Source organism: Aulostomus chinensis, chromosome 8 (genome assembly GCF_037954235.1).
Source record: "Aulostomus chinensis isolate RoL2024-O1b breed Wild chromosome 8, RoL_Achi_v1.0, whole genome shotgun sequence".
NCBI classification, from domain to species: Eukaryota; Metazoa; Chordata; class Actinopteri; order Syngnathiformes; family Aulostomidae; genus Aulostomus; species Aulostomus chinensis.
The window spans coordinates 3,423,404-3,435,592 of NC_141327.1; the positions used below are offsets into that span (position 1 = coordinate 3,423,404).

Consider the following 12,189-nt stretch of genomic DNA (forward strand, 5'->3'; position numbering starts at 1 on the left):
TGCTATAGGCTTAGGCTGCTGGGGGATCTCCCATGGTGCACTGGGCTTCTCTCTCCTCCTCTCTGTCCTCATATATTTGTCATACATAAATCATACTCATACATATTACTAACTCGTCGTCTTCTCCGGAGCCTTTGGGCTCCCCTCATCCCAGATCCTGGTGCTGCTGGAGGAGGCTGCAGACCTGAAGAGGCTCAAGCTGTCACCTGTAGCTCCACCTGCTCACGTCCCCGTCTGTCCATCAGTCTCTTCCCTTTCTCTCTCTCTTTATCTCTGTCCCACTCTTTCCTTCTGCATATCTGTATTCCTCCATTCTCTGTCTCTGTCTCTGCCCTGCTCTCCTGCTCTCTTTCCCCCCAACCGGTCAAAGCAGAAGGCCGTCCCCACTGATCCTGGATCTGCTCGACGTTCCTTTCTGGTAAAAGGAAGGTTTTGGTGGCTGCTGTTGCAGGATGTGCTTGCTGATGGAGAATTGTTGGGTGGAGGTTCATTGAAGGAGTGAGGTGCTGGACCTGCTCTACTTGCAAAGTGTCATGAGAGAACATTTGTTGTGATTTGGCGCTATACAAATAAAATTGAATTGACTTGACATAACACAATGAACTACAAGGTCCATTATTTTATTCTTTAACAAGGGATTTATAGAGATGGTCCAATATTTCTGCCTGCGACAGAGAATTGAATTTTACTATTTTGGCAAGTCGCCTAGGAAAAGTTGGAAGAACTTGCGGTTACGTTTCTTGATCTTTGTTCTATCAAATTCCCTTTTGTTGCCACTAGATTGCAGTAAATAAATACGTGATTCCTGGAAGTTTAAAAAAAAAATCCCCTTTCAATAAGAGGTTGGAAGGTTTGAGTTCAGCTCACTGAAATCAGTTTCTGGCCAAGCCTGAAAACATCCTGCTAAGCAACGCCTTCATTGAGATTCAATGATTCACAGGTGCTTGGTGAAGCTCCTGGACAATGGAGGCGAAGACTCCCTTGAGAGTCTCTGTAAACTCCTCACCACAGCAGGGAAGGATCTGGATGTGGTGGACGCCAAGGTATGAAACCAGGACCTCTCCTACAAATTACTGATAGGAGTGGAATATGAACTGCTCTGAACTTTTTCAAGGACTGACTGTTACTGCTGAAAAACCATCAAGACATCTTGTTTATTTTCTGTGTCTCAGGCCCAGACGGATGAAGTCTTCATCAGAATGAACGCCATCATTCGGGAAAACAGAGCGTCTTGCAGGATACAATTCCTGATCCAAGATGTTGTGGACTTAAGAAAGGTAGACATTCAGGAGTGACAAATTGTGATGCAAAACGACAAATGTTGCAGCAGAATTGTCATTGCTTCAATGATCCTTCCTCCCTGTGACACAGAACCAGTGGATTCCTCGAAGGGAGGTGCAGGGTCCAAAGCGGATTAGCGAGTTCACACCGATGCCCCATGCAGGAACACAAAGGTGAAGTCCAAATCTTTTTCACTGAAATCTTGGTGACCAAAATTTATGGTCGTAACTTGAAATCTTGATTATTCTTTGTAGCCTGCAGCTGAGGAACTAACTCAGGAAAAACAAACGGTTAAACTAAGAAACCACGGATCTCAAAGAGCCGGAACTCTGATGGAGAGTAAAAAGGTCACGTGATTCACTCGTTCAGTTCGTTGGTTTCTTCTTAGAAACACAACAAACTGGAGTTTCCTGGTGGAGTTTCAGTTTTATTGCAGACTTGAAATTTCTCTAAAACACCACACCTGTTGAGCTGAGGGACTTGCAGCAGCCATTCGGTAAGTCCCACAAACCTTCCAGCACCCAGTAGTCAAGTACCTGACGGACACCGTTCAGGATGGAGGGATGTAGCAGTTTTCATTTAGCTTTTACTCCCCACTAGCGGCCACTGCTAGCATTAGCATGCCTCGCTGAAGCTGCTTGATTCCTGTCTTAGTGGAACATTTGGAATAAAAGCTGAAACGGTTGTCAACTCATTTGTTGTCTACATGACCAACGTTTGCTGTCATTCATGAGAAACGCCAGTTTGCTGGAGGCCACAAGGATTTCCTCCAGGACCAACAGGTCCAAACCCCTAAAATTCAAGGACCCAACAGTTGCAGGTCTGAAGCAGCAGCCAGAAAGACTTGATGTGTTTGTCAGGGTTCATGCGGTCAGGAAAAACCTGCTACAGCCATGGAGTTTGAAAACAGCCATTTCCAGGCCTGGGAGAGTTTTGAAGATAATGCCAGGATGTTTTAGAAAAGTCATGGAAATACACCTGAGAAATACCTGAGTACTGGAGTAGAGGTGTGGTTCAGTCAGCATCACCTGAGAACAACCTCCAGGAGACGTTCTTTAATGGAGGTTACACCGACGCCTGGTCTTTCCCAGTTTATTGTTACGAGTCAGCAGACGTCTCAGAGAGTGTGTGGACGTGAAAAAGTCCTGGTGTGTTTGGTGATGGAAGTTGACGACTGCTCAGTCCAGATGTTGACCAGAGGTGTTTGTTACACAGGACTACATTTGGTTCATGTGACTTTGTAACAGAGCTGCACAGCTGTGGAAAAAATGTCTGATACTGATGGGAATATTAATGTCATACGTCACTCATCTCATTTTTATTGAAAAGCCATTCAGATGGCACTGGTGCGACTGGTTGTGGAGTGTGTGAGAACCCAAACCTCCGCCTGGTCTCCATGTTCTCTCCATGAGCTGAACAGGTGCAGGTGTCCTGGCGCAGGTCTGATCAAGTATCTGACTGGTGGATCAAGGATGGCGAGAACCTCAGCAACAACAGCCGAGGTCTCACAGCACTGGAACACTAAGCAGCATGTCTCTTGTCCTGTAGAAGCAGCTGGTAACCATGACAACATACAACGGCTCCAAGCTCTTCAGGCCTGAAGCCTCGCATCGTGTGTTCAGGAGACCAGGCGTTGCTCTGCAGAAGGCCATACGCCAGCTGTCCTTCGATGGGAAGCGCATGAGGAAGGCTGTGAACCGCAGAACCATCGACTACAACCCCTCTGTGGTCAAGTACCTGGAGGTAACTACAACTTTATTGAAGCCAACTACAACTTTAATGAAGCTCACTACAACTTTATTGAAGCCAACTACAACTTTAATGAAGCTCACTACAACTTTATTGAAGCCAACTACAACTTTAATGAAGCCAACTAAAACTTTATTGAAGCTCAGTATGACATTATTGAAGCTCACTACAACTTTATTGAAGCTCAGTATGACATTATTGAAGCTCACTACAACTTTATTGAAGCTCAGTATGACATTATTGAAGCTCACTACAACTTTATTGAAGCTCACGAATACTTTAATGAAGCTAACTACAACTTTATTGAAGCTCACGACAACTTTAATGAAGCTAACTACAACTTTATTGAAGTTTACTACAACTTTATTGAAGCTCACTACAACTTTATTGAAGCCAACTACAACTTTATTGAAGTTTACTACAACTTTATTGAAGCTCACTACAACTTTATTGAAGCCAACTTCAACTTTATTGAAGCTCACTACAACTTTATTGAAGCTCACTACAACTTTATTGAAGCTCAGTACAACTTTATAGAAGCTAACTACAACTTTATTGAAGCTAACTACAACTTTATTGAAGCCAACAACAACTTTATTGAAGCTCACGACAACTTTATTGAAGCTCACTACAACTTTATTGAAGCCAACTACAACTTTATTGAAGCCAACTACAACTTTATTGAAGCTCACTACAACTTTATTGAAGCCAACTTCAACTTTATTGAAGCTCACTACAACTTTATTGAAGCTCACTACTACTTTATTTAAGCTCACAACAACTTTATTGAAGCTCACTAAAACTTTATTGAAGCCAACTACAACTTTATTGAAGCTCACTACAAATTTATTGAAGCTCACGACAACTTTAATGAAGCTCACGACAAATTTATTGAAGCTCACAACAACTTTAATGAAGCTCACTTCAACTTTATTGAAGCTCACGACAACTTTATTGAAGCTCACGACAACTTTATTCAAGCTAACTACAACTTTATTGAAGCTAACTACAACTTTATTGAAGCTCACTACAACTTTAATGAAGCTAACTCTAACTTTATTGAAGCTCACAACAACTTTATTGAAGCCAACTACAACTTTATTGAAGCTAACTCAAACTTTATTGAAGCTCACGACAACTTTAATGAAGCTAACTAAAACTTTATTGAGGCTCACTACAACTTTATTGAAGCTAACTACAACTTTATTGACGCTCACTACAACTTTATTGAAGCTCAGTATGACATTATTGAAGCTCACTACAACTTTATTGAAGCTCAGTATGACATTATTGAAGCTCACTACAACTTTATTGAAGCTCACGACAACTTTAATGAAGCTAACTACAACTTTATTGAAGCTAACTACAACTTTATTGAAGCTCACGACAAATTTATTGAAGCTCCCAACAACTTTAATGAAGCTCACTTCAACTTTATTGAAGCTCACGACAACTTTATTGAAGCTCACGACAACTTTATTCAAGCTAACTACAACTTTATTGAAGCTAACTACAACTTTATTGAAGCTCACGACAACTTTAATGAAGCTAACTCTAACTTTATTGAAGCTCACAACAACTTTATTGAAGCCAACTACAACTTTATTGAAGCTAACTCAAACTTTATTGAAGCTCACGACAACTTTAATGAAGCTAACTAAAACTTTATTGAAGCTCACTACAACTTTATTGAAGCTAACTACAACTTTATTGACGCTCACTACAACTGTATTGAAGCTCAGTATGACATTATTGAAGCTCACTACAACTTTATTGAAGCTCAGTATGACATTATTGAAGCTCACTACAACTTTATTGAAGCTCACGACAACTTTATTGAAGCTCACGACAACTTTATTGAAGCTCACGACAACTTTAATGAAGCTAACTACAACTTTATTGAAGCTCACGACAACTTTAATGAAGCTAACTACAACTTTATTGAAGCTCATGACAAATTTATTGAAGCTCACAACAACTTTAATGAAGCTCACAACAACTTTATTGAAGCTCACTACAACTTTAATAAAGCTAACTACAACTTTATTGAAGCCTCACAGCACTGGAACACTAACCAGCCCCTCTCAGACCTCCAGAACCATTGCCTTCTAATAACTAATGACCTCAGTCACCTTTTCACATTTCTTTGCCTAAATTTGAGCCCAACACACTCCTCATCACACAGCCAGGTTTTAGAGACAGAGTGGGTCAATGCCATTGTCAGATATGAGTTCATTCACTAACAGCTTTTGGCGTCAGAGATCTGATATTTAATAATAACAGCTCCGTCCAACGTGGGATGGATGCCGTCCCTCCTAATCAGACCAGGTCTCCCCCAGAAGGTTTTCCAGTTCTCAATGGAACCCACTTGGTGTGCTTGGCGCCACCTCGACTGCCAGCGGTTGAACGATGACCAGTGACTCAACGTGTCGTCGCCGCTCCGATTAGGCAGGGGTCCAGAGACTCTACGGAGTCCAACATGGTCTTGGCAAATGTAAACACCGGCTCAGTCACAAAACTTTGAGCAAAAGAACATTTAATGAATAAGGCATGAAGACAACATGAAATGATGAGTCAGCTGTGAGTCCTCTGAAGGTCTGCTGGGCAACAAGGATCTGGATCCAGGTAGTAGACCCTGCCCTGGCAGCTTCAGCCCCTGACCAGCTTGATCCACACGTCTGCTGAATTCTTGTTCCTGAAACAAGCAGCTAGTGAGAATAATTTGAAAGCATCTCGGGGGGCGCAATCGAGGTACTTTTACACACCCCTGAATTCCTTATGTTCCATGACCGGTGGGTGCTTGAGCCCTATTTAATTATTCACACTTTTCCTGGGGAGCCCCCTGGACCCTCCTCAGACCCTGGACCCTCAGACCTCCAGAACCATTGCCTTATAATACAGGACTCATCAGAGAACCAGAATTCTTGATCCACCAGTGCAGCCCCCACCCCAGGCTGGGTCATCAACGTCTGATGATAAGGGCTGCTACAGCCACAGGGATCAGGGTCAACCCCAGACAGATCCCAGCTGTTTTCCAGAGGGACCTTCGCTTCACTTCTGGCACTGCAGCGTCCTCCAGAGGTTCAGGGGCTGTTTGAACAGGTCCCGCCCCCCCTCCGGTGGTTGGACGTCTCCCCCTGTGGTCCAGTGACTGCTGCATTCCCTCATTGTCCAGGTTGTCCTCCTGGACTTCGGCTTGGTGAACCCCCACCTGTGTGTTAAGCTCCTCCTGGTGGGTCTCTGCCACCTCAAGAGCCGTCTCACACCTGTTCCTGACCTCCTGGTGGAGGCGGCTCTCTTGCAGCTCCTTTTCCAGTAGAGCGTTTTTCCGCCTCTCCACCTGGAGGTCAGCTGCCAGTTTCACCACACAGGCCTCCAGTGTCACCCTCAGGTTCTCCTTCTCCCGATGAAGAGAACGCTCCCTCTTAGCTGCGTCTTCTCGCACGGCCTCGATCTCTTCAGTCATTTTGAGACGGAGTGTTTCCATGTCCGTCTTCAAGCAGAGGGCCTGGAGCCTGTACTCCCTGGTTCTGTCCATGGTGGACCTCAGTCCAATCTTTTTCGGAATCCATTGGAGGTTCTGAAGCTTCACCCTCCTGTTTTCCTTTCCCTCGTAGTCGTCTCCAACCAGGTTATATGACGGTGAATGCTGAGAGTCTTCATGACTGTCTTCATTGCTGGTCTCAGCATCGTCTTCATCACTGGTGTCTTGACTGGTCTCCTCACTGGTCTCCTCACTGGTCACCTCACTTTCTTCATCATTGTCTTGATCTCTGTCCTTGTCTTCATCGCGGTCTTCATCACCATCTTCATTACTGTCCTCATCGCTGTCTTCATCGCGGTCTTCATCACTCAAATCATAGCTGGTCTCATCATCATCATCATCATCATTGTCCTCATTGCTGTCTTCATCGCGGTCTTGATGACTCACTTCATAGCTGGTCTCATCATCATCATCATCATCATCTTCATCATTGTCCTCATCACTGTCTTCATCGCAGTCTTCATCACTCACATCATAGCTGGTCTCATCATCATCATCATTACCATCATTGTCCTCATCGCTGTCTTCATCGTGGTCTTCATCACTCAAATCATAGCTGGTCTCATTGCTGGTCTCATCATCATCATCTTCATCATCATCCTCATCGCAGTCTTCATCACTCACATCATAGCTGGTCTCATTGCTGGTCTCATCATCATCTTCATCATCATCCTCATCACTGGTCTCAGTCTCATCGCTGTCTTCTTCACTGTCCTCATCGCTGGTCTCATTGCTGGTCTCAGTCTCATCGCTGTCTTCCTCACTGTCCTCATCGCTGGTCTCATTGCTGGTCTCAGTCTCATCGCTGTCTTCCTCACTGTCCTCATCGCTGGTCTCATTGCTGGTCTCAGTCTCATCGCTGTCTTCAAACCAAACACCCCCATCAACAAACGGGTGGGTCATGATCAGCGGCCATGACAACCTCTCCTGAGGGTCTCTGGTCAACAGACCTCTCAGGAAACTCTGTAAAGGAGACGTCACATGGTCACGGTGAGCAGGACGATACACTTTTGTTTGTCCTAATTAGCGGCACTAAGCATCTCTGGCTGTTAACGTTAGCTTGTGTTTGAGCAAGCTAACGCAGTAGCTAGCTAGCTAGTTAGCAGCGGAGTATGCAGTATAAGAATGTAGCTGTTGTACCTTGCAGCTGGCGCTCATGTTGTTGGGCCAGTCAACCGCGCCTTCCAGGACGAGCTCCTTCAGGTGGTGTATGGATTCAGTGAGGAAGGGGAGCTCCCCAGTGTGGAGCTCAAACAGGGTGCAACCCAGAGCCCAGAGATCAGCAGTGTGATCATAGGGCTCCCCCTTCAACCGCTCAGGGGACATGAAGGCTGGGGTTCCCATCTGAGACGTCAGCTTCATGGTGGGCTTCCTCAAGACGCTGGCAAACCTGAGACAGAACGGCATCACATATAAACACACTCGTAGATGATGACGCTCACAGCCGTGTTTTCCTTCAACGTCCAAATCTTCTTACCCAAAGTCGCACAGTTTCACCACGCCGTCGTCCCCCAGCACAGCGTTGGCCGTCTTCACGTCCCGGTGGATAATATGGCGTGAGTGTAAGTAGTGGCACGCTGACAGCAGCTGGCAGGCAAACCTCTGGACCTTGGAAGAGGGAGAGAAATGCAAATGTTGATGGGGTGAAGTCTCAGTGAGTGTCATGTCCGGCGTGACTGTGTGTAATGAAGGAGTACCTGGTGCTCTGGGAAGGTCCCACGATCCTGAAGGGCCTGGAGCAGGTCGGAGCCTCCAGCGTACTCCATCACAAAAACAAGCTGTTGACACATTGGAGAGATTTGGTCACACAATGAGACGATGGTGCAGCGGATCGAGGATCCGCCTGAGAGCAGGAGGCATTCAGAGGCAAGATTAATGGCTATCTTACATATTTTTTCATTTCGAAGTTGCTGAACAACATCACAATGTTGGGATGGTGGATTCTCTTCATAATGGTCACTTCCCTGTTGAGGAGTCGGATCTCCTGATCTGAGCGACCATCTTTCTCGATGAATTTCAGAGCTACAACCTGAGGGACACATGAGAGCAGATGTTGACACGGGGAACTAAATCGATGACAACAGTCCGTCTAATCCTATTCCAGCTAAAGCTTCTTACTCTGCCAGTTTGTGTTTCCTTGGCCCTGTAAACTTGGCCGAATGCGCCTTCTCCCAGCTTAACCAGTTCCTGATAGGGAACCATTATGAGTTGCTGGTAAACTGGTAGACTGGTTTGTGTTTGCAGAGAGTAGGAAACGTGTTCCTTTACACTCCGGTGTCTTTGAATGTGTCATCCTAAGATCACTGGCTGTTGTCAGTGATGTTGTCAGTGATGTTGTCAGTGATGTTGTCTCTGATGTGTTCTCTGATGTTGTCATCTTGACTTAACACTGAGATTGGCTTCTGTCATCTTCACTGACACCAGAACTCTGGCCGTACGCCAGCCTGCCCCCTCCCTCCACATTCACTTTCACCGGTGGCGGCTGAACCATAGAGGGCGCTAAGGCGCCGCCCCACCACTTTACCTTCATTAAGACATGAACAAAAGTAAGATAAAATGAATTGCAGGTGACAGGAGTTCTCTGTGTGTCAGAGATGGTGGTCAGTTTTATGACGCGGAGGAAGAAAATGTCCCTGAACTCAAGGTCTTCTAGTCGTCCTAAACTCCAGAACGACAACATGCCAGCTATGCTAAGCTGGATGCCTTCAAGTCAACAATGTGGACGCAGTTTTCCAGAGAGATGTCATTTTGTAAACTGATCCAGAGTCAGCTCAGGACCAGATTTAGGGAAGATGGGCTCTCCCGTGCTGCCATCACCAAGAGAGACAAGCAAGGTCCTGGAAACCTTCAATCACATGACCAAGAGAAGAACTCTCCTCTGGTCCCACAAACCTGACTGAGCCCCTCAGGGTGCAGCTCATTCTCAGGGGTTGGAGTGTTCATAGTTCCATGTGTGTTTCATTGCAGAGCTGCAGAAGTTAAACATGGAATAAAAATGTCTGATCTTAACCACAGTTTAGAACCGTTTCATTTGAAGTGTGTGTGTGTGTGTGTGTGTGTTGTGTGTGTAAAATTCAAGGATTTATAGCAGTTTTTTAAATTATTTTTGGAGCCTGTTGTTGGGTTCTTGGTTGTTCAGGTTTTCTTCAGGATTTCCTGTCATGAAAGTGAGCCTGTTAGAAACAAACCACAGGTGGATTTTAATAGTCAAAGTGTACAGAAGGAAAATTAATAAATGGATCAAAAACAAGAATCTGAAAATGGACGGATGTGCAGAGGAGGGGAGGAGGAATCTGCAGACAGATGAGATGAATTCCACGTGATGTCATCCAGGAGGAGCTGGACTGAGTTACTGATCATCAAAAAGCCCAGTGGACCCGGCTGGAATTGTTGGAGCCTCCGTGGGTCGCTGAGTCTCCCCTCTGGAGAAAACCTGAATTCATGTTAATCCTGCCAACACTCGAAAACACACAGCACAGATCACATGACCTTCCAGGTGGAGGTGACGACAACAAACATGAGAAGAGCCGGATTTCTGTTGCTCTTCACCCAGGAGCTCTCCACCTGCCTCTCAACAGCACAACTACGGAGTCCTGGAGTGGCCAATATTGCTGTTAGCAGCAACTTCAAACCTCTCTGTGTTGTATCCTGTGGCCTGAATATGTTGTTTTGTGCGCTCCAGGTTTCTGTCCCACTGCGGAGCCTCTCAGGTGTGGTGGTCTCCGCTGAGAACCTCTCGGCTGGACCTGATGGTTCTCCTGCACCTACCTAAGAGGTGTTCCAGCGTTCCTCCTTGAGAAGATCGACTGAAGCCCACAAACGAGCACAGAAGACAAACGGGGCACCGTCACGCAGTTTTAATGTCAGGTCAGATGGTGCCGCAGCGAGGGGGCGGAGCCATCCTGTATTATCTTTGAACAGAAGAACCGTTTTGACACTCAGCTTCCACGTGTGCGTCTCTGGAAACCTGCATGGCCACGGTTCTGATTGGGTGTTTTTATCGATGAACAACTGTTCTGTCAAATCCAGCAGAACGTTGAAATGTACTTCTTTGTGGGTGTGAAACATTTTCAAGGGCTGATATTTATTTTTTACTTCATCAGCGAAGAGCTCTTTTGGAGGCTGATATTCTGAACTGAACAGATTCTCAGCTTTAAGGGTTTCGTAGAATGTTTAAAAGCTCACTCTCCACTTCCTGTAGTGATGGACAAACACACACACGCTCATACACACACTAGCGTCACGTTCTTAAATGGAACCGACACCTGAAGCGCTAAACTGCACCGGCTGTCGCTCGTTGTGAGTTTGTTACAATCTCAGATGTGTTTTTTCGTTTCTTGTGCCAACTTTATGTTCCATTTTCTGTTTTTATTTTCTTCTTGTTTCCTCCATTGTCTTTTTTATGTCAATGAAGCCCATTTCTCCAAAGCAAGTGCTGCTGTGTCACCAGCAGGAGGCGTCTGGTGGTCCTGGTGTTTGAGTGTGGAACCTTAATTGGGTCTTTGAATAAATAATATTCTTTACATGACAGTGAGAGAGATTCAGATTCACTTTGTTCTCATTGTAACAGTACAATGAAAAGGAAAGGTGCAGGCGTTCCAGTGCAAAGAAGACATATGAATATCAAACAATATAAAACAGTGATGACCAATGTACAGATAATATGAACAATATAATATACAGACTTAGGAAGTCCAGGGAAGGAATTTACGTAAACATGGTGTCCATGGTAGAGAGGTGGGTGCAAAAACGGTGACATTGCATTGACATTGGATGTTTTAAAAGAGGGAGTGACCGTTGCATGGCAGAGATTTAGTGCACTTATTTTCTGGAGGAAGCATTTATGTCTCTGACAGCAGTTGGAAAGAAACTGCTTCTCCATATTGATGGATTAATAATTGGGTTCATGTCATAGTTTTTTTTAAAAAGTTGGGGTCAAATCTCCTTTTTGGTTGATAAATCTTGATGGATCTTTGCAGCCCAACACATCCAGCCAGGAGCAGGAGGTTGAACTGTGGTTAATTAAGCTGGTAAATCTTGACATGGATTTCTCTGTTTCTGTTCCCTGTATAAACAGACATGTCAAAGAGGCAACGCTGAGTAAAATATTCCTCAAGACGTCAGAAACTTATGGGAACGTTCCAGTACAAATGTGAATGAACCCTGAATGACCCGGTCCTGACGAGGGGCTTGAAATTCATTTGATTTATTTTATTGTACAGTCTTTGATTCAATTAGTGACTGAATTTGGTAATTTGATGAAATGCAGTGTAGAACAAATAACATGAGATGATAAACGCACCAGAATATACAGAATATAAAAATAAACATCTGCCTTGGATTTGAACAAAAGTTTCTGTTACATTTGGTCCAGGTTTGTAGTTGCACTTCTCACAGTCATCCAGCAGGTGGTGCTGTTTGTATCTTGTACCTCATGGAACTGCCCCAAACATCACAGACTAAGCCCCTCCCCTTCTACAGGTATGATGACAGCGACATCACATGATGACACATCACCCCATCTCTGTGATCTTTGATGTTTGGCTCCTCCCATGTCTCTGATCTCAGGACTGTATAATGAGGTGACGCACCTTCTTCATCCCACCTTTGGTGCG

At 44.9% G+C, this 12,189-nt stretch overlaps 1 protein-coding gene and 1 long non-coding RNA gene across 3 annotated transcripts; one reads left to right on the forward strand and one right to left on the reverse strand.

Annotated features, from left to right (window-relative positions):
* The first annotated feature begins 1,369 nt into the window (after nt 1-1,369).
* Nucleotides 1,370-9,924, forward strand: LOC147256839 (uncharacterized). Its single transcript, XR_015117422.1, has 4 exons — nt 1,370-1,454; nt 1,536-1,777; nt 2,830-3,024; nt 9,908-9,924. It is a non-coding gene; the product is annotated as an uncharacterized LOC147256839 (long non-coding RNA).
* On the reverse strand, nt 4,469-8,828 carry LOC147256840 (uncharacterized). 2 transcript variants are annotated; one of them, XM_086210478.1, is made up of 6 exons: nt 8,693-8,826; nt 8,463-8,603; nt 8,272-8,352; nt 8,052-8,182; nt 7,715-7,964; nt 4,470-7,537 (listed from the first exon to the last, which is right to left on the reverse strand). In XM_086210478.1, exons 1-6 carry the CDS (start codon nt 8,774-8,776, stop codon nt 5,993-5,995), a joined length of 2,232 nt encoding a protein of 743 aa, XP_086066604.1. In that variant the 5' UTR covers nt 8,777-8,826; the 3' UTR covers nt 4,470-5,992. The 2 variants fall into 2 exon arrangements, with proteins under 2 accessions (XP_086066603.1, XP_086066604.1); XM_086210477.1 differs by having other exon boundaries at nt 4,469-7,537; nt 8,272-8,828.
* Nucleotides 9,925-12,189: the final 2,265 nt, after the last annotated feature.